General features: G+C 45.6%; 1 protein-coding gene across 1 annotated transcript in view; it reads left to right on the forward strand.

Moving 5' to 3' along the window:
* Positions 1 to 367: 367 nt before the first annotated feature.
* CCDC43 (coiled-coil domain containing 43) overlaps positions 368 to 21,360 on the forward strand; it is a 38,411-nt gene continuing 17,418 nt past the window's right edge. Inside the window, exons 1-3 of the mRNA XM_082271967.1 lie at positions 368 to 626; positions 17,322 to 17,412; positions 19,014 to 19,173. Of these exons, the coding sequence (XP_082128093.1) occupies positions 378 to 626; positions 17,322 to 17,412; positions 19,014 to 19,173 (500 nt within the window). The 5' untranslated portion in view covers positions 368 to 377. The remainder of the gene's footprint in view (positions 627 to 17,321; positions 17,413 to 19,013; positions 19,174 to 21,360) is intronic.

A 21,360-nucleotide genomic window follows, 5' to 3' on the forward strand; every position in this document is an offset into this window, starting at 1 on the left:
ACACAGGGGGGGCACGGAGCCCTGCCAGGACAGAGAGACACAGGGGGGGCACGGAGCCCTGCCAGGACAGAGAGACACAGGGGGGGCACGGAGCCCTGCCAGGACAGAGAGACACAGGGGGGACATGGTGCCCAGCCAGGACAGAGATATGAGAACCACAACTCTAATGTGGGAGGAGTGGGGGATGTAACTATGGGTCCCCCCTCATATATTGATGTCAGTAAAGAGCTGTATTGTCTGTCCTCTCACCCGTCTTTCTTCCAGCGCTGCGCTCTCCTCTCTCTCTCTCCTGTGACTGGATTTGAACTCGGCCACTCCCGCTCAGCTCTGAGGACGGGGGGCCGGAGGGGACAAACCAGCGTGCAGGGGGCGGAGCGATGCGTGGAGTGACATCAGAGCGAGGCCCCGCCCCTCTCCTGGGGAAGGAGCCCAGCCTGGCTGGAAAGATGGCGGCGCCCAGCGAGCAGGTGGCTGCCGGGGATTTCGGCTCCTGGCTGGACAGCAGGCTGGAGGCGCTGGGCATGGACCCGGAGGTGTACCCGGCCTATATCCAGGGGGTGCTGAGGGAGGAGGACAACGCGGAGGAGAGGGACGAGGCGCTCAGGGGGATCCTGGCCGCCTTCCTGGTGAGAAGGGGGGGGGGTGAGGGGCCTAACACTAACTACAGAGCCCAGCGTGCCCGGATCATCCCTGGAAGGGGGATGTGTTCTATTAAAGAGAACCTGACATCTTATTCTAGGTTCCTCCTAATCTTGTCTGCAGGAAGTTATTCTCAGGGAGTAAGCATGTAGCCAGTGAAGTCTACAAAGTCTCACCCAACAAGCTTGTTTCTGGGTAGATGGGAGACCTGTGAGGCTGCCTCTATAGGGGCCCAGTCACACCATCATTGTGCATTGCATGTGGCACTACGCCATGTATGATGATCCAACACGCCTATGATGTATTGCCGCACATGGAGAAACGTCACCTTGTGTCATGGCGTCCGGAGTTATTGATCTATGACTGATGTTTGTTTTTATTTATCAGTTCTGGCACATGGGCTCTTTCACACGGGCGGTCCGATCAGATCCGTCTGTCAGTTTTTTAGGGGATCTGATCGGATCCCCCATTCAGCCCTATGGAGCAGCGGATGTCAGTGGAGACATGTCCGCTGCCATCCGCATCCAATCCTGTCCGTCAAATCCGGACGGATGGAAACTCTATTTTCCATCCGTCCTGGGGATCAGATCGGATGACAGCGGACAGGCAGTCTGCTCTCATCCGATTCCCCATAGAGAGCAGCGGGGGCTGTGACACCACACTGCAAGCGGAGACGGAGCTGTCATCCGCCGGCTCAGCGGGGATCGCGGATCGATCCCTGCTGAGCAGCACGGATCCGCTTACGGAGGCAGACCGTGTGAAATAGCCCTAAGGCCCCTTTCACACAGGGGACCGTTCAGATCCGCCTGTCAGTTTTTCAGGCGGATCTGAACAGATGCCCCATGCATCTCTATGGGGCATCGGATGTCAGTGAAGACATGTCCACTAACATCCGATCTGTCAAATCTGGACAGATGGAAACCCTATTTTCCATCCATCCATCCAGTGGATGGGATCGGATGAGACTGGACAGATGGTCTGTTCCCATCTGATTCCCCCATAGAGAACAGCGGTGACCTGACAGCTCTGTCTCTGCACACAGCGCTCAGCGGGGGATCCGCTTATGGACTCTACTACAGTGTGAAAGGGGCCTAAAGCAGTCCCCCCACCCCCCTTAACAATCTGCCAGTGCTATTTTAATCTATATAGACCCCCCCTCCAATAATCTGCCAGTACTAGGTAAATGTAAATGGAGAAACAGGTGGTATTACATAGCAACACACCAGGGATCGACCAATATCTTTTTTTTTTTTTTTTTTTTTTTCAGGGCCGATACCGATTTTTCTGGCCATCCTTCAGGCCGATATTAGGTGACAATTCTGCACATTAAAGGTTTTTTTTATTTTTACACTGTCCTGTTTTAAAAAAAAATAAAAAAATAACATTTTTTTTATCACTTTTATTTCTGTCACAAGAAATGTAAACATCCCTTGTGGCAGTAATAGGTACTCTTAAGTAGGGATCTGGGGTCCCCAAACCTCTCCTCTGCACTTAAAACAACAAGTTTGGCATACTGTCAATTTTTTTTTACAATCTGGCGCCTTTAAGGCTCAAGTAACCAGAAGTGATGTCATGATATTGCTTCCAGGTTACTACATTGGAGACCCAACCAGAGCCAATTCCAGCTTTGTTTGGGTCTGTGGCCAGCCGACATACATGCCAGCTGGTCACTCAGGCCTCCCAGTGGGACGGGAGACCTGGGCGGACTGGGGGGATGTCTGGCTTAGCTGCATCGTTGATATTACAAGAAAGCCGGCTCTAAAAAATGGTTCCAGGGTGATTGCTGTAGCTGCAGGCATAACTACGGTGCAATACCCGCTCCCACTTCTGTGTAAGGGCGTTGCAGCGACCTACGTCATTTTCAGTATTGAGTTGGCCCACCCTTTGGGAGCATGAAATTGTCCAAAATGTCTTGGTATGCTGACACCATAAGAGTTCCCTTCACTGGAACTAAGAGGCCAAACCCAACCCCTGAAAAACAACCCCACACCATAATTCCCCCTTCACCAAATGATTTGGACCAGCGCACAAAGCAAGGTCCTTGAAGACACCGATGAGTGAGTTTGGGGTGGAGGAACTTGACTGGCCTGCACAGAGTCCTGACCTCAACCCAATAGAACACCTTTTGGGATGAATTAGAGTGGAGACTGCGAGCCAGGCCTTCTCGTCCAACATTAGTGCTTAACCTCACAAATGCGCTTCTGGAAGAATGGTCAAACATTCCCATAGACACTCTCCTAAACCTTGTGGACAGCCTTCTCAGAAGAGTTGAAGCTGTTATAGCTGCAAAGAGTGGGCCAACTTATTATTGAACCCTACGGACTAAGACTGGGATGCCATTAAAGTTCATGTGTGTGTAAAGGCAGGTGTCCCAATACTTTTGACAATATTGTGTACATTGATCCAAGTTGAATCTATCTATATAAAAATTGCCATACCTAAATATCATTTTTACGTAAAAATGTTTTTCCTTCCTATAGGACTGGAGCACTGCAGTTTTACTGTGAAAGGGAAATTGCATATACCGGTTTACACCAGGGCTTGACAAATTTGCTTTGAATCTAGGAGCCAGCTAAAAAACTTAGGAGTTAGGACCCAGTTTTTTTTTTGGTATGGCTCCGTGATGAGCCCACTAAGGGGGACTGTTAGATTTTAACTTCTGCGGTCATATATTGTTTTTGTAAAGAAGGCTGCCCATTGGGGCCGGAAGGGTCAATGGGTGAGTGGTGATAAGTTTTGGTGGTGGGGGTGGGGGGGGAGGAGAGATGCCGTTCTTTCTGAAGTCTGCCCAGAATCCGTATCGGACAATTTATGTACAGGGCTGTACACCATGGTGTCATACATGGGGCTAACATTGTGTTGAGAGGAAAACCTGCATTACTTGACTATGCTGGGTATCAACAGCCCTGTGAAAAAAAACAAATTAAAATTACAAAAAGTATAAGGAACCAGCTGCTATCCTGTTTTTGATCACATCAAAAATTCTTATAATGAAAAAGGGGGGAAGCGCTAATCACCATCTATTAGCGGCTTGCGCTTTGTTTTTTATTAGCACAATGCACTTTATTAGAGAATTTTTTTTATTTGCCCATGAATTAAGTAATATTTGATACATTGCACAGGGTATAAGCAATATATACATATACTGTATATTTTTGTAGGTTTGCACATGGGATTAGTGCTTCCCCCCCCCCTTTTTTTCATTATGGGGCTGTATCCCCTTCCTTGCTGCAAAAGGAAAATTAACAAATTAACTATGCAGTAAAAAGTTTGGAGGACTACCAGACTCAGCAAGACTGCTATGGGAAAAATAATATGATAAAGCAAGAAAAAAAAGAAAACAATCTAAAACAGGGATTTGTAAATTTTACATTCAAATAATAAAAAACAAAACAAAAAAAAAAACAATTTTCTGTGTGCAGTGTGTTCAACACCTCTTCTCCCAGACTCAGCCTCTCCAGCCAGAGGAGCAGGGCTCTCTAGTTCCGGGAAACCACCGACTCCATATTCCCCATGTTTCTGAGCCAGGTCCTTGCCTTCCTGAGCCGAGCCGCCGCCTTCCGCAATACCCTAATGCCTCGTACACACGCAACGTTTATCGGCCGACCGATCGGCCGACTTTTGTCCAGAGTGGTGTTTTGTTGGTTGGAATGTGCTCTAGACTGCACACGAATTTTCTCGGCCAACAAAATTCTACTTCAGAAGTGATGTCATGTGCTGGTTTACTTTCCGTGTGTTTTTCTTCTCTGAGCATGGCCAGTCTTGCTCATCAGATTTTTGTCTGCCGAAATCTGTACTGACTGACGGAAAATCGGCCGTTGTGTTGACGGCCAACAAAAATTTTATAGCCTGCACACCAAAGTCGGAGTCGGTTGTCGGAAGCATCATACTAACAAGCCGAAAATCAGCCGATCGGACGTTGGCCGAAAATTCCCAGCCAATAATCGATGCGTGTGTACGGGGCATAAGGGAGGGTGGCAGCAGCATTGGGGATGATAGGCTGCCGGGTATCCCCAGCTGGACTTCTCTGCTGGCTGCTCGCTCTGCTGCTTTGCTCTTTCTGCTACATCCCATCCTTTCTGCCGCCGCCGCCAAGCAGTGCTCTGTGTCTGGAGGGTCTATGAGGCCTGGGCCGCCTGCACCTTCCCTGTGGTACACAGATTAGTCCTGTCAATTTAGGAAGGTGCTCCTAACAACAATTTATGTATTTAAAAGAGACCTGTCTATGGAATCTTTCTTCCATTCAAACCTCACCATCATTGGCAAGACCAAAGAGCTGTCAAAAGACATCAGGGACAAGATTGTAGACCTGCACAAGTCTGTAATGGGTTTCAAGACCATCAGCAAGGAGGAGACATCTGTTGGAGTGATTATTTGCAAATTGAAGAAATACAAAATAACCATCAGTCGCCCTCGGTCTGGAGCTCCATGTAAGATTTCACCTCGTGGGTTAAGGATGATCATGAGAAAAGTGAGGGATCAGCCCAGAACTACACAGGAGGAGCTTGTGAATGGTCTCAAGGCAGTTGGGACCACAGTCACCAACCAAAACCATTGGTAACACAATATGCCACCATGGATTGAAATCCTGCAGTGCCCGTAAGGTACCCCGCCTCAAGAAGGCACATGTACAGGCATGTCTGAAGTTTGTCAATGAACATCTAAATGATTCAGAGCAGGATTGGGAAAAATGCTGACTATGACCCTAAGAACACCATCCCTACAGTCAAGCATAAAGGTGGAAACATTATGCTTTGGGGCTGTTTCTCTGCTAAAGGTACAGGCCAACTTTGCCGCATTGAGGGGCCAATGGATGGGGCCTTGTATTGTAAAATCTTGGATGGGAACCTTCTTCCCTCAGCCATAACACTGAAGATGGGTCTTCCAGCATGGGAATGACCCAAAACATCCCGCCAAGACAGCAAAGGGGCTCAAGATGAAAAACATTAAGGTCATGGCCTAGCCGGTCTCCAGACCTTAATCCTATAGAAAATGTATGGAGGGAGCTGAAACTCTTAGTTGCCAAGTGACAGCCAAGAAACCTTAAGGATTTAGAGAAGATCTGTAAGGAAGGGTGGACCAAAATTCCTCCAAAGATGTGTGCAAACCTGGCAACCATCCAGAAGAAACGTCTTAAATTCTGTTTTTGCTAACAAGGGTTTCTCCACCAAGTACTAAAGTGATTGCAAAGTCTCGTGTTTTTTTTAAATAAAAAAAAAAGTTACACTTCCTCTGTGCAGTTGGTTTTGCACAGGGCAGCCTGGATCCTCCTCTTCTTGGGTCCTTCTTCGCTGCTCCTAGCCCCTCCCTCTTGTCGAGTGCCCCCACAGCAAGCAGCTTTCTATAGGGGCACCTGAGCCGAGCTGCAGCTCTGTGTGTCTATTCAGACACTCAGTTGCTGTTGCCCCCCCTCCCCTCTCCTGATTGGCTAACTGACTTTGCCCACTGCAGGAGCCAGTGGTGCCGCTGCTGTCTCAGCCAATCAGAAGGGAGATCGTCCACTCTGAGGGACTCGTGGACAGAGATGGGGGGGGGGGGGCTGCTACACACAGAAGGCTTTTTATCTTAAAACATTAAGATAAACCTTCTGCCTTTACAACTCCTTAACTCATGTTTTTCTTGGGGATCAAATACTTATTTTACTCACTGAACTGCAACTCAATTTATAACATTTGTATTGTGTATTTATCTGGATTTTTGGTTAATAGTCTATCTATAATTTAAAATACATCTATGATAAAAATTGTAGATCCTTTCTTTTTAAAGAGGAAGTAAACCCTCCTCAGGAAGTTGTACCTATAGGTAAGCCTATATTAAGGCTTACCTATAGGTACTGTAAATATCTCCTAAACATGTACCGTTTAGGAGATATTTACCTTTAATGCAGCCAGTGACGTCACTGGCGCATGCGCTCTGAAGGAACGGCAGATCGTGCCGTTCCTTCAGAGCCCCGTGCCGTGACCGTCGGCTCCCGCGCGCGTGCGCGGGAGTGACGTCACCGCGGCTCCGGCCAATCAGATGGCCGGATGCCGCGATCCCGGAAGACGGGAGACTATACATGTCGCCCGTCATACAGGTAAGCGGACGGCACGGCGGGGGCTCGTTCTTAGGTAAGTATTTCATAATGAGCTACTATGCGATGCATACTAGCTCATTATGGGTTTCTCTTTCAGGATGTAAAGAAGAGAAAAAATTTTTTTCTCGGTTTACAACCTCTTTAAGTGGGCAAACTTACAAAATCTACAGGGAATCAAATAACTATTTTCCCCTCTGTACATGTGTACAATTATCATCATGTGCACATGGGAGAGCGGGAATCAAAGCTTAGATTCCATTCATGCCTGTAGGAACGTGGATAACAAATGGGCATGCCATGCATTGAGGTTCTGCTGTTCCACCAATTCTTAGGATGCCCCAATGCACCTTAGCAGCACACATGCCTTTATAGCGCACCCCAATGCACAGTGATGCTTTACTGTGTTACTGTGTGTTGTGTTCTGCCTTTTTTTTTTTGGGGGGGGGGTTGTTAGAGGGCTCAGTCATTTGAATAAGCTGCCCAAACACAAGCAAAGGTGTGTGTAAGGCCCCTTTCACACATGCGGACCGTTCAGATCCGCCTGTCAGTTTTTTCAGCGGATCTGAACGGATGCCCCAAGCAGCTTTATGGGCAGCGGATGTCAGCGGAGACATCTCCGCTGACATCTGATCCTGTCCCTCAAATCTGGATGGATGGAAACCCTATTTTCCATCTGTCCTGGCGGATCGGATAAGAATGGACAGGCGGTCCGTTCTCATCCGATTCCCCCGTAGTGGAGAGCGGGGATCTGACACCTCCATCTCCGCATACAGAGCGGAGATGGAGCTGTCATCCGCTGAGCAGAAAACAGAAGACAGACATGATAGGACATGTGTGAAAGGGGCCTAATGTAGATGTGCTCAGATTGGTAAGTTTGCATCCTGATTACTTCTGATGTACAGCACTGTCAAGCGGCATGTAATAACCAGTAACAGCCAATCCGATCCTGGCTTTTACTGATCTGATTACACTAAACTGAAATCTGCTTGGCATTTGTTACTGCAGAGTTATTGAGAAATGGCTGGCACATACTGGTTTCCACTAGTTAACAGCCGCAGTTATTCTAACTCCTAGAGTGTATGACCAGCTCAAAGTAGTATATGTACAAGAATTTAGTTTGCATTTCCTAATGTCATTTGTAGGACTGAGTCCAGATTCCAAACAATGTAGCAGCTCAGAAACGGCTTGTCTGCAACTAAATTAGGCCTAAAAGAAACACTTTCATTTGTTGAGAGGGGTAAAACAGGCTAAGTATTTACTGCCCCTCCAGCTGCAAAGGCATACACATGACAATGCTTCAATGTTTTGTAGTGTGGCAAAAATACCACCTGCCAAATGCAACCCATTGAAATGAACTGTACAATGCATGCAGTTGTGTCACGGTAGTGCTGGATTTTAGGGGTAGAAACGGCTGATTAGAGTTTGCGACACAACGCCTCCTCACCATCCGTCAAATGCTCTCTAAAAAGCACTTCATGATGGATCGCTCATCGTGGGGCTTGCGCATGTGTAAATGAGTCCGGACAGACCTAGACAACAAAATCTTTAACCACTTGCCGACTGCTCACAGTAATACTCCTGCGGCAGGTCGGCTCCCCTGGATCCAGCAACGTAGAGCTACGTCACTGGACTCCTCCTAGTGATCTCGGTGGAGCTCTCCCGCTGTGTGTAGACGCAGCGGGAGTCGGGCCGGAGGAGGAGAGGCGGCGATCTCTGTCTCTCTTCCCCGATCATCGGGGAAAGAATGAGAAAATCCGCCCGCTTGTATAAACAAAGCAGGCGGATCTTGTCTTTGACAGACAGGGACAGATCACAGGATTCAGCATAGCTGAACCTGCGATCTGTCTGTTACAGAACCCCCCTCCCCCCCACACGTCAGTAAGCATGAGGCTCACATTTAACCCCTTGATCACCAACAGTTAACCCCTTCCCTGCCAGTGTCATTAGAGTAACCGTGCATATTTTTAGCACCAATTACTGTAGTAATGTCACTGGTCCCCCCCAAAAGTGTCAAAAATGTCAGTTCGGAGTCCGATCTGTCCGCCGCAATGTCGCAGTCCTGCAAAAAATCGCAGATCACCGCCATTACTAGTAGAAAAAAAAAAAACAATAAAAAGGACAAATCTTTCCCATAGTTAGTTAGTAAACGCGATAACTTTTGCGCAAACAATCAAAATACACTTATTAAGATTTTTTTTTTTTTTTTGGTTAAAAAAAAAAAAAAAAATGTGGCAGAAAACAAATTGACCTAAAATGTTAAATTTTGACTTTTACATTTTTTTTTTTTTTTTTTGGGAATGTCATATATCAGAATGTGAAAAAAAATATTTTTTTTTTCAGTATTGTCGCTCATTTTTTGTTTTATAGCGCAAAAATTAAAAATCGCACAGGTGATCAAATGCCACCAAAAGGAAGCTCTATTTATGGGGAAAAAAAGGACATAACCGCGCAATTGTCTGTTAAAGTAACGCCGTGCCGAATCGCAAAATATGGCCTGGTCAGGAAAGGGGTAAAATCTTCCGGTCTTAAAGTGGGTTAAACTGTTTAGCGCATTCTAAGCAGTGGTGTGGCTCATTTGCTTGGCAGGGTCCTATAGACCCCCACTGTAGCCACCAGTTTGTGCACGCTCCTGTGATAAGCCTACATGGGCAAATTGGTCGCTGGCTGGTTGGTAAGTTGTGACTGGAAATCTCTTCGTTTTTTTTTTTTTTTTATCTACATGGGGACATTGCCTGCATGGACAAGCACAGGGAGCCCCAGAAAACCACTAAGACTTCCTGTACACTTGAACTGCTTTTGTTGGTTTTTGTGGCCAGCGGTCAAAACGCTCCTATCCTGAACACAACCTCCCCTAACCGCAGCAGCTCCTAAAAGCCTATTTGTAAATGGACACAGACCTTTATGGAGTTGAGTTTAGGAGCCTAAGCAAGAAAAATGCCAAAATCTCCTAAAGTCAATTTTAGGAGCTGCTAATGTACATTGATTCTTGGGGGAGGAGCAGAGGTGTGTCTTCAAAGCGTTGTTCTCTTGGTCTGCCTGTGTGTCGACTCATGCAGCTTTCTCACATCGGGCACCTTTTCTCAATGAATCTAGCACTATGTATGATGGGACGAATGATTACTTGGAGTGATATAAGGATGCGCTCTCCCACAGGAAGTTCAGGGAAGCAGCACATAGGAAGATGGAGGATGCAGATGTAGAATGCTGAGCAACTTTTTTTTTTATTTAAAAATGTTATTGAGGGTGAAAAAACACATTTACATGTTCCTGAGAGAATATGTATCGCCATGAAACTAGGCTGAAAACAAAAGAAAGAGAGCGCACACCGCCCTCGTGTAACACCATTTAATGAAAATAATTTAAGCCATAAAAACAGGTTCTCACAAGTATAGTGTCATGCATGGAAATGATATCCCCCGATCTGATGTGTGTCGGGTACTCTCCTCCTTGCCGGCGGCTCAGCTGTTCGTTCCTGCACTGATAAGTGGATAACGTCCAGCTAAGGTAGCCACCTCGGATGACTCAAGGTAGCTCAATGCAGTGCGCCTACGCACGGTCCAGCCGCTCGCTGCACACTCTGCAAGAGCTGGATACTGTAGCCGACAGTGCGGTTACACAGAGGAGAGATCCCCGATCAGGACTTAGGACATGACATTCATGGGGTTGCTAAAGACAAGGTTTCGGAGGCATGCCATGAATGTCATGTCCTGGGTCCTGATCGGGGATCTCTCCTCTGTGTAACCGCACTGTCGGCTACAGTATCCAGCTCTTGCAGAGTGTGCAGCGAGCGGCTGGACCGTGCGCAGGTGCACTGCATTGAGCTACCTTGACTCATCCGAGGTGGTTGCCTTAGCTGGACGTTATCCACGTATCACTGCGGGAACGGACAGCTGAGCCGCCGGCAAGGAGGAGAGTACCTTACACACATCAGATCGGGGGATATCATTTCCATGCATGACATTATACTTGTTTGTGAGTACCTGTTTTTATGGCTTAAATTATTTTCATTAAATGGTGTTGCACTAGGGCGGTGTGCGCTCTCGTTTTCAGCCTAGTTTCTCTGCCTCATATCCCATGGTGGGTTAAGAAAGCTGCCACGCTTTTTCTCATGTGTTTCACCACTGGCCATACTACAAGGTTCCCCAGCTTGAGAATTAATCTCCAGGATCTGCTCAGGGACTGGTAATGTGTTTCTCTTTTGTATCACCATGAAGAAGTTCCATTATTCAGCAATGTCACAACAGCACATATTAAAAGAGATGTATGTTTTTTTCCCTAAAACGTCTTTCAGGACAGCACCTTAGAGAGATGGCTCCTCCCTCTCCTCATCAGGAAACACCCCATCCACCAGATTTTAAAAGGAGGCTTCTCCCACCATTCATCAGTTTTTGTGTTTCCTCCGGCCGAGGAACACCTCTGTGGGGAGCTGGGCTCTTAAGGTGCTATCCTGAGAGACCGGGCTTCCTACGTCCACCTACCCTTTTTTGGAGACGATTGCTTCTCCCATTCACGCGACCGACTGCAGTGCATGGGCTCCTTCTTCCTCTTCAGTGCTCTAGGCTGAGTCAAGACCCCGCAGAGCACAGCCCTGGGAAGGCATCTTGGAGGAGCGGAACGATTTTTCTTAGGTTTCCGCCGCCTTTTTTTTTTTCAAATTTGCCGCCATTTCTCCGGATCGAGTGACGCTCGTCCGGACCGGAAGTGAGGTTCCGGAAAGGGCAGCGTTCTGCAGGGGGCGTATGGCGTCATTTCCGCCGGACGCAGAGGAAGAAGGGAGGAGCAAGCTGGTGCCTTATTCCGGATCCGGTCCAGTGCAGGTGCGCTTTGGTCTCCGGAACCGGTACCGAAGCCACGGGTGATACCGCTGCCAAGCGATGGAAGCTTCTTCAGCGAGTGGGACAGGCACAGGCACCAGTAATGCCCAGGTAAGGGGTATCTTTATATGGCCTATCTTACTGTGGGGTCTCTCTCCATCCCTTTTACTTTCCCCCCGGTGGCTGGGGGCCTGTCAGGGCACATGGGACTTCCCTTTAAATGTTTTTCTGTGCACCTTTGGTGGCCCTGAGAATCAGGCTGACTTTTAAGAAGCATGTGTATGTTTTCCCATTCATGTCTTCCAGGCTAAAAGCTCTGAAACTGTTTTCAAGAGAAAGTGTCCTTCATGCAAAGCAAAGTTGTCGGAAAGTTGGAAAAAGACACTTTGCCAGGGATGTATTGATGCACTAGTAAAGGAAGAAGCATCTGCAGTTTGTGGCGATTTAGTCGCATCTGTGAGGAAGGAATTGGATGCTACCATCCAATCTTTTCGGTCATCCCTACAGGACCCTGCCCTGAGTCAGCCATCAGCCTCACTGTCCTCTCAGGGTTCACAGTTGGTTCCTTCGGTGGGGACAGAAGGGGTTCCTTCCACCCAAGGAGATAATTCCCCCTCACATTCCAAGGAGGATTCAGAGGAAGAAGAGGAGGGAGGGGCACAAAGCAGGCCCACTAAATACAAACTATCATTAGAGCAAGTGGATGGTCTCCTGAGGGCAGTTTACATCACCCTGGGTCTAGAGGAGGAAAAGAAGGAACTGTCCCTACATGACAAAATGTATGCAGGCTTGGAAGAGCCTAAGGGCCGTATCTTCCCAGTGCATCAGACCATCTCAGATGCAATAAAACATGAGTGGGCTGATCCGGAAAAGAAAACCTTCTTCCCTAAAGCCTTTAAAAGGCGATTTCCTTTTGATGAGGACCCAGGAGCTCCCTGGAATAAGATGCCAAAGATTGATGCAGCCTTCTCCCAGGTTTCTAGGTCAACAGACCTAGCATTTGTAGACATGGGAATCCTGAGGGATCCCATGGATAAGAAGATGGACCAGCAACTTAAGAGATCCTGGCAATCCATCATGGGGAGTCTGAAACCTGCCATGGCAGTAACCTGTGTGTCCAGGAATCTGGAATACTGGCTTAGCCAGCTAAAAGCACACATCACAGCAGACTCACCTAAACAGGAAATTTTGGATTCCTTTTCCACGCTCTCCACGGCCATAGCCTTCATTGCTGACGCTTCAGCAGAGTCAGTGAAGATGACAGCAAGATCTGCAGCTTTATCCAACTCAGCCAGAAGGGCTCTTTGGTTAAAGACATGGCCTGGAGATACAGCTTCTAAAAATAAGCTGTGTGGACTTCCTTTTCAGGGGGATCTACTATTCGGGCCTGGGCTAGACTCTGTTCTAGATAGAACAGCAGACAAAAAGAAGTCTTTTCCTGTGAAGAAAAAACAGGCAGCAAAGAAGCTTTTTCGACCTCAAAAAGCTCAGCAAAATAGCAGACCCCAGGAGAAGAGAAGAAACTGGTCGACACAAAAACCCAAAGGGAAAGGAGGTGTTCTCTTCCATCCTCCTGTGTCAACCAACAAAACACAATGACAAGACATTGCCGGTGGGAGGAAGATTGAGGGAATTCCTCCCCTATTGGGCAGCCATAACAGAAAATCAATACATTCTGGATATGCTGTCCCAAGGCTACAACATAGAGTTTTCAGAGACGCCACCCGAAAGGTTCTTTGTCACAAACCTCCCAAGAGATGCAGAAAAAGCCCTGGCTATGATGGACCTGTTAAAGGACCTGAGGCGACAGGGAGTTGTCTGTCCAGTTCCAGTGGAGGAACAACATCAGGGATTTTATTCCCACATATTTTTGATAAAGAAACCATCGGGGGATTTTCGTCTTATACTGAATCTGAAACCATTAAACAGGTCAGTTCTGTACAAAAAGTTTCGAATGGACTCAATTCTTACAGTCAGAACCCTGTTAACAAAAGGATGCTTCATGGCATCAATCGACTTAAGGGATGCTTACCTACATATCCCTATTGCCCCTCGCTCACAGAGATTCCTAAGGTTGGCAGTAAATCTGGGAAAGGAAATGCTCCATATCCAATTCAAAGCACTCCCTTTCGGGCTATCATCCTCCCCTCGTATTTTTACGAAGGTAATGGCAGAGTGTCTAGCTCCCCTCCGCCTTCAGGGAATCTCTGTGGTGCCTTACCTGGACGACCTGCTTTTCTTTGCCCCGTCAAAGGAAAAACTTCAAGAGGACCTGCACAAGGCAAGAGGTCATCTAGAAGCTCTGGGATGGATAGTGAACATCAAGAAATCGAATCTCACACCGGCTCAGCGGGTTCAGTTCCTAGGGTTTCAGTTATGCTCTGTGGAACAAAGAATCTTCCTACCAGAAGACAAACAGGTCAAAATACAGAATTTGGTAGCAAGGCTACAAACAAATCAGTGGTGGTCGATCAGAGAGATCATGTCAGTCCTTGGAAACCTGACTGCATCAATTCCAGCTGTCCAATGGGCAAGGCTGCATTTTCGACCACTCCAATATTTCCTCCTCAGAATCTGGGATCACAATCCAGAGACTTTGGACTTAAAGGTAAAAATCCCCACCAAGGTCAAGAGGTCCCTTTGGTGGTGGAGAAATCGGATAACCTTGTCTCAGGGTTTGGCCTGGTCCTTCCCGGCAGACCAGAGGTTAACAACGGATGCCAGCAGGTGGGGGTGGGGAGCCCACTGGAACCAAAACCTGGCACAGGGGGTTTGGTCTCAGACCGAGACAAGAAAATCCTCAAATTGGAAGGAATTAAAGGCAGTCGGCCTAGCCCTAACTGCCTTCTCTCAAAATCTTCAGGGGACTCATGTTCAAGTCCTTTCAGACAACGCCACTACAGTGGCATATCTAAACAAGCAAGGGGGCACAAGAAGCAAAACCCTACAGCTTTTGGCAACGGAAATTCTGCAATGAGCGGAAAGGCAGTTACTTTCCTTGTCAGCAATCCACCTAAAAGGTACACTAAACAGTGTGGCGGATTATTTAAGCAGGCAGAAGATCCGAGAAGCAGAATGGAGCTTGAACCCAGAAGTCTTTATGTTGATAACCAAGACTTGGGGAAAGCCAGAGGTGGATCTGTTTGCAACGAAAGAAAACGCAAAACTTCCACTTTACTTCTCACTCCACAGAAATGACAACTCTCTGGGAGTAGATTCCCTGGCACATCCCTGGAGGTTCAGGTTGGGGTATGCCTTCCCCCCCCTTCCAGCTCATTCCATTGGTGTTGAGAAAAATCCAAATGGAAAGAGCCTCAGTGATCCTGATCACTCCTTATTGGCCCAAAAGAGTTTGGTTTTCGACTGTCCTTCAACTATCAGTCAAACCTGCTTTTCAGCTCCCTCTTCGTCAAGACCTACTGTTTCAAGGTCCAGTTTATCATCCAGAAGTGGAAAAGCTAAAGCTCACCGCCTGGTATCTGAGGAGCAACTGCTGAAAAGGAAAGGATTTTCAGACGCATTAATTGCTACTCTACTTTCCAGTAGGAAAAAAGTCACAAGGAATATATATGCAAAAGTTTGGAAGACATATAATACCTGGTGTGAATCGAAAGATCAAAAATTGGACAGTATTACTTCAATTTTGGAGTTCCTACAGGAGGGCGCAGGAAAAGGTTTGGCAGTAAGTACCCTCAAGGTACAAGTTACAGCCCTGGGGGTATTCTTGGAAAGGCCCATTTCTTCAGAATCTTTAATCATCAGATTCTTCAGGGCCCTTACCCGCTCCAGACCAGTGCCTGTCAGAAGCTTCCCCAAATGGGACTTGTCGGTGGTCCTTCAGGCTTTCACAAAGGAACCTTTTGAACCACTAGAAACGGTTACACTAAAAAACCTTACCCTCAAGACAGTCTTCTTGGTGGCAATAACATCAGCAAGAAGAATCAGTGAATTACATGCTTTATCAGCTATCGAACCTTTCTTGTCCATATATCCAGATAGGATAATTCTCAAGACGGATCCAGGGTTTCTCCCAAAAGTAGCTTCAACGAGAAACCGATCACAAGAAATTGTGTTACCTACCTTCTGTCCTAATCCATCAGGAGATAAGGAAGAAAGCTTTCACTGCCTAGATGTAAGAAGGGTCCTTATACATTACTTGGAGGTTACTAAAGAGTTTAGATCATCAAACTCTCTTTTTGTTCTTTTCTCTGGCAACAAAAAAGGTCGCCAGGCATCAAAAGGATCAATAGCCAGATGGCTCAGATCCGCTATTTCAGAGGCTTACTCCCAAATGAAATTGTCTCCCCCGCAGGGGATCAGAGCTCACTCTACTAGAGCGTTAGCCACTACATGGGCAGAGAAAGCTGGTGCCACTCCAGATCAAATCTGCAAAGCGGCTACGTGGTCAAGCTACTTTACATTTGCAAGACACTATAGGTTGGACCTTTTGGCAGCTGAAGATCAGGCTTTTGGCAGAAAGGTCCTGCAAGCTGTGGTCCCTCCCTAAATTGAGTAAGTCTCGATAATCCTCTCTAAGGTGCTGTCCTGAAAGACGTTTTAGGGAAAATTCAAGTTAGACTTACCGGTAACTTGTTTTCCAATAGTCTTTCAGGACAGCAGGAGGATCCCGCCCTATTGTATAAAATGTATTGCTGTGATTAACCATATCTGTTTATGTGTTCCAGCATGGGCCGGAGGTACTCTTCTACAAACTGATGAATGGTGGGAGAAGCCTCCTTTTAAAATCTGGTGGATGGGGTGTTTCCTGATGAGGAGAGGGAGGAGCCATCTCTCTAAGGTGCTGTCCTGAAAGACTATTGGAAAACAAGTTACCGGTAAGTCTAACTTGAATTTTTTTTTTTTTTTAAAAATCATACCTACCTAGGTGGATGCAGCATCGGTCCAATGCATGTTGGCGGATCATGAGTCCATTGTCGCGATCTTCCCAGAGCCTGGAACTACTCTGTGATGTCACCTGACAGCAGGCTTCAGCACACTGTCTGTTGAAAACTGGTCACAGGAGTGCAGAACGAACTGCACTACTGTAATCCACAGAAGAAGTACAACCAAATAAGCTTTGGCTATATATTTCCTTTAACAAAACTGAGCAAATTTTTGTCAGAAAAGGTATAAACGTGGGGGGAATTAGGTGATTCTAAAGCCTAAACATTTTGTACCTTAATGCAATGCATTAAGGTAAAAAATGGTTTAGGTGGCATTATGCCCCCACCCCCATAGTCCTCACTCGTTCCAGAGCTGTGTCTGTGGCTCTCTCCCTGCTCTCACAGGCTTGGCTGATTGGCCAATGGCTTCCGCTGCTGTCAGTCAAATCCTGTGGCAGGGGGTGGGGCAGAGCCCCACTGTCTGTGTATAGATGCAGGCAGCGTGACTCAAGCAAATATAAGTACCCCGATAGGGAAGCGCCTTGCTTCGGGGGCACTTGCAGGATAGGTGGGGTCAGGATTGCCAGCGGGGGACCCAATAAGAGGAGGTTCGGGGCTGCTTTGTGCAAAACCATTGAAAAAAATTGACTTTACAATCATTTTAATGCAGCTCCACTTTTAACTAGTACAAATGGTATAAAAACTGACCTATAATGTAACAAGATAATGGGATAATAGCAACTTGGCTTATAGCTATAATACTGAATGGAAACGCAATTTGACAAATAGAATGGTTCAATGACTCCAGGGCTATAAAATGAAATACAAAAGGGTAATAAAGGAAAAAAGACACGATCTTTTGATAAACGTATGTCCCATCTAAAATGTTTTTTTTGTTTGTTTTGGTAGGAGGAAGATTCTATAGAAGATGTGTGCCTAGAAATTACTACTAAGTGGAGTGAAGCACAGAAATTGGAGTTGGCACAGGCAAAGCAGAAAGGTAAAACTCTTGTTTTTTTTTTTTTTTCTAGGTTTGTTATAAAAATTTAACTATGCCCAATTACACATTAGGCTAATTGTTTCCTGGCTAAAGCTGAGCTCAAAGGCAAACATCTAAAACGCACAGTAGAGCTGATTTATCTTTCAAATCATTTATTGTTGTCCATCCAGTTCCAAAGATTTGCACAGCTCTGCCACACAGCACAGCCATGTCTGGCAGTGCAGGAGACGTGATTTTTCTCTGCTGCTGCTAAGCAACAATTTTTAGGAATTGTCCTTCCCCGAGCCTGTGATAGTGAGAGGGCAATCATACACTGATGAGGTCATCACTCTTACTTTCTTCTTCTATCTCCATGCTCTTTCTCCCTCTCCTTGTCTGAGTTCTGCTGTTCAGTGTCTCCAAGTGGCAAATACCAGGTCAAATGAAAGTGCTTGCACTGGTTAGAAAAATGTTTAACCTCTTCAGTACAGGGCACTTTCACCCCCTTCTACCCAGACCAATTTTCAGCGCTGTCGCATTTTGAATGACAATTGCACGGCCATCCAACACTGTACTCCAACATCATTTTTATCATTATTTTTTTAGTCTGTTTTCTTTTGGTGGTAGGGGGGGGGGGGTGGTTTGGGGGGGTATGTTTTCTTTGTTTCTGTTATATAACTTGGTAAATTTAAGTACGTTTTCGCCTTCACTGATGAGGCGGCATTGATAGGAGGCCTTTATGGGCACGGACAGGCATCTCTGGTGGGGTTGCACTGATACTTTTCTGATTATCAGTGCACCCCCATCAGGAGAGCTGCTTATCGGCTCTCCTCTACTCACGGTTTGTCAACATGAATAGAGGGAATGCCGTTAACCAGCACTTCCTAGTTATGCTGTGATCAGCTCTGATTGGACACAGCTGATTACATGGTAAAGGGCCTATGTCATGGCCTCTTTACTGTGATCTGACATGCGTTGTGTCCAAACGACACACCGCACTACCGATCGCTGCACGGTCCCATCTTATTCTGAAGAACGTCATATGACATACAGTTGGAACAGGAGAGCCACCGCCCGGCCGTCATTTTGCTGTAGACAGGGTAGGGTGTGATTTAAAGCCGTATTCTGGGATCAGTAAATGTTATCTAAACACAAAAGTAATGTAAATTGTTACTTGAATCTTGGTGTGCTTTGCGTATTTCTTTCAAATCTCTGCAGTAATCCAGTGAGACTTTGCCTTCCTGTAATAAAGACCAGCCACTGCTGCGCTCTCCTTATGTAAGGTGACTGGTCTTGTCTCTGCCCCCTTCTGTAGTTTTCTGCAGATAGCCTGTAGTGGGTGGAGCCCGTTGAGCCCCTCCCACAGCTCAGCTCTCTGCACAGGCTAATATACACAGTGATAGTGTCACTGCTAATTTTCAAGGCAATATCTGGGTTTTTAAAGGCATTTGATGCATACAAAGTAAGTTTATATAGTTTGCGGCCATTGAGAAATATATTTAAATATGTTTGTGTCTGGAATTCAGCTTTATGATGAATTCATGAATACAAAGCTGCTTTAATTTGTGTCTCATCTGCTTGCAGTTCAGCTTTAATATTGTAGATTTTATCTTTTTGTCTAGATGAGGTGGAAGCTCTTGCCAGCATGATAGAGAAACAGGCACAGATTGTGGTCAAACCGAAAGAGGTGTCGGAAAAGGAGCAGCAAAGAAAAGCGGCCTTGCTGGCCCAGTATGCCAATGTGACAGATGACGAGGAATATCCTTTACTTTATACTTTTCTGTAATCGTGGGTATGATTTACCCCCGCTTCATGACAAGGCCATTTTTGCGATACGGCACTGCGTTACCCTAACTGAGAATTGCGCGGTCGTGCGACTCTGTACCCAAATAGAATTTGTCCTTTTTTTTTTCGCTACAAATAGAACTTTCTTTTGATAGTATTTGATCACCTGTGGTTTTATTTTTTGCGCTATAAACAAAAAAAAAAAGACGTACAACTTTAAAAAAAAAAAAAAATTATTAAAATTTTTCCTATAAACGTATTCAATGAAAAAATGCAAAAAAAATCTAATTTCTTCATTCATTTAGGCCAATATGTATTCTGCTACATATTTTTTATGAAAAAAATTCCAATAAGCGTATATTGATTGGTTTATGCCAGGGATCCTCGAACTACGGTCTTCCAGCTGTTGTGGAACTACACGTCCCATGAGTCATTGTAAAACTCTGACATTCACAGACATGACTAGGCATGATGGGAATTGTAGTTCCTGAACAAGTGGAGGGCCGTAGTTTGAAGACCCTTGGTTTATGCGAATTTTATAGCATCTACAACCTATGAGATATTTTTACTCATTTATTTTTTTTTATGCTAGTAATTGCAGCAATCAACGACTTAAAGCGGGACTGCGATATTGCTGACATCGGACACCAATTTACACTTTGTGGGAACCAGTGACACTAATACAGTAATCATTGCTAAACATATGCACTGTCACTGTACTAATACTTGCAAAAAATGTATCCTGCGCTAATGGATTAATAGTCAGAACCTTTAAATGCCGCTGTTCAAAAAATCTTGTGATTTTATAGTAATGAGATAGTACACAGCGCAAAGATAGGTATACTTGAAAAAGGTGCAAAAATGTGCTAAATGTTTGTAGAAAATATTAGGTGGTCTAATATTGCACCATCAACCCTAAATAAATAAATCAATAAATGAATAGAAACTCACTAAAGTTCGAAACAGTGCTAATGCTTCAAAATTCAATGACTTGATGTAATAAATCAGACTAAAGTGCTAAACAGTGCTAGTTCTCCATACTACATAAATACATAATATACAACAAATATAAACCAATATGAATATATGGAAAGTCTTTTCTTATTCCTAGAAGTCCCAAAAAAAATCTAATTTAAGCAAGTAGCCAGTGAAAGTGCAATGTGCTCTGTGCTCCCTATTATGCAAATCAGTGCCAATCAGTGCAGAAAAGGTGCAATCTTGTGCAGTTCCACTCCCTTTTGGATACTTCCACTTACCAGACTGCCAGGATCCTGTAGCAATACTGCATGTGGGTCAGAAACGCTAAAGTCCGGTGTGGGGTGGAATGCCTTTTAAATCGCATGAAGGATGGGATCTTCACATGAGCCAGACTTGCTCCTATGTAATCGATCTCCCCCAGATGGACAGGTATTTAGTGGCCATATAGAAAGAAAAATCCCATCCCATAGTGTCATATCCTTACACAAGCCGTTTTATTTATAAAAGCAAATATTACACTCACAATCGTCCAGATGTAAAACCGCAGTAATGAAAATGAGAGGACTTCCTGGTTGCAATTGGCCGCTCGGGCAGCGCTGGTCCCTGCTTGCGTTCCACTGCGACCGGAAGTGACGTAGGTACAGCCGGAAATCGCGTCAACGCGTTTCACCCGCCTATTGGGCGTTAACACAGACTTATTTTATATTGGTTTATATTTGTTGTATATTATGTATTTGTGTAGTATGGAGAACTAGCACCGTTTTGCACTTTAGTCTGATTTATTACATCAAGTCATTGAATTTTGACGCATTAGCACTGTTTTGCACTTTAGTGAGTTTCTATTCATTTATTGATTTATTTATTTAGGGTTGATGGTGCAATATTAGACCACCTAATATTTTCTACACATATTTTCTTCACATATTTTGCACCTTTTTCAAGTATACCTATCTTTGCGCTGTGTGCACTGTACTAATACTGGCAGGGAAGGGGTTAAACATCTATGGAGATCAAAGGGTTAACTGTGTGCCAAGCCAGTGTTTTTGTGTACACAATGTGCTGCTTTCACTAGGAGGAAGAGATAGTTTCTAGTCCCTGCTTTGCACAGACAAAGGACCCTTTTTAGAACAGAGAAGCCTTGTTTACATAGGCATATCTCAGTTCTGTGTCTTACTAACGATCGGCTGAAGGCAGAGGACATTGAGT

The sequence above is a fragment of the Pelophylax lessonae genome (assembly GCF_965119305.1).
Source record: "Pelophylax lessonae genome assembly, chromosome: 11".
Lineage (NCBI taxonomy): Eukaryota > Metazoa > Chordata > Amphibia > Anura > Ranidae > Pelophylax > Pelophylax lessonae.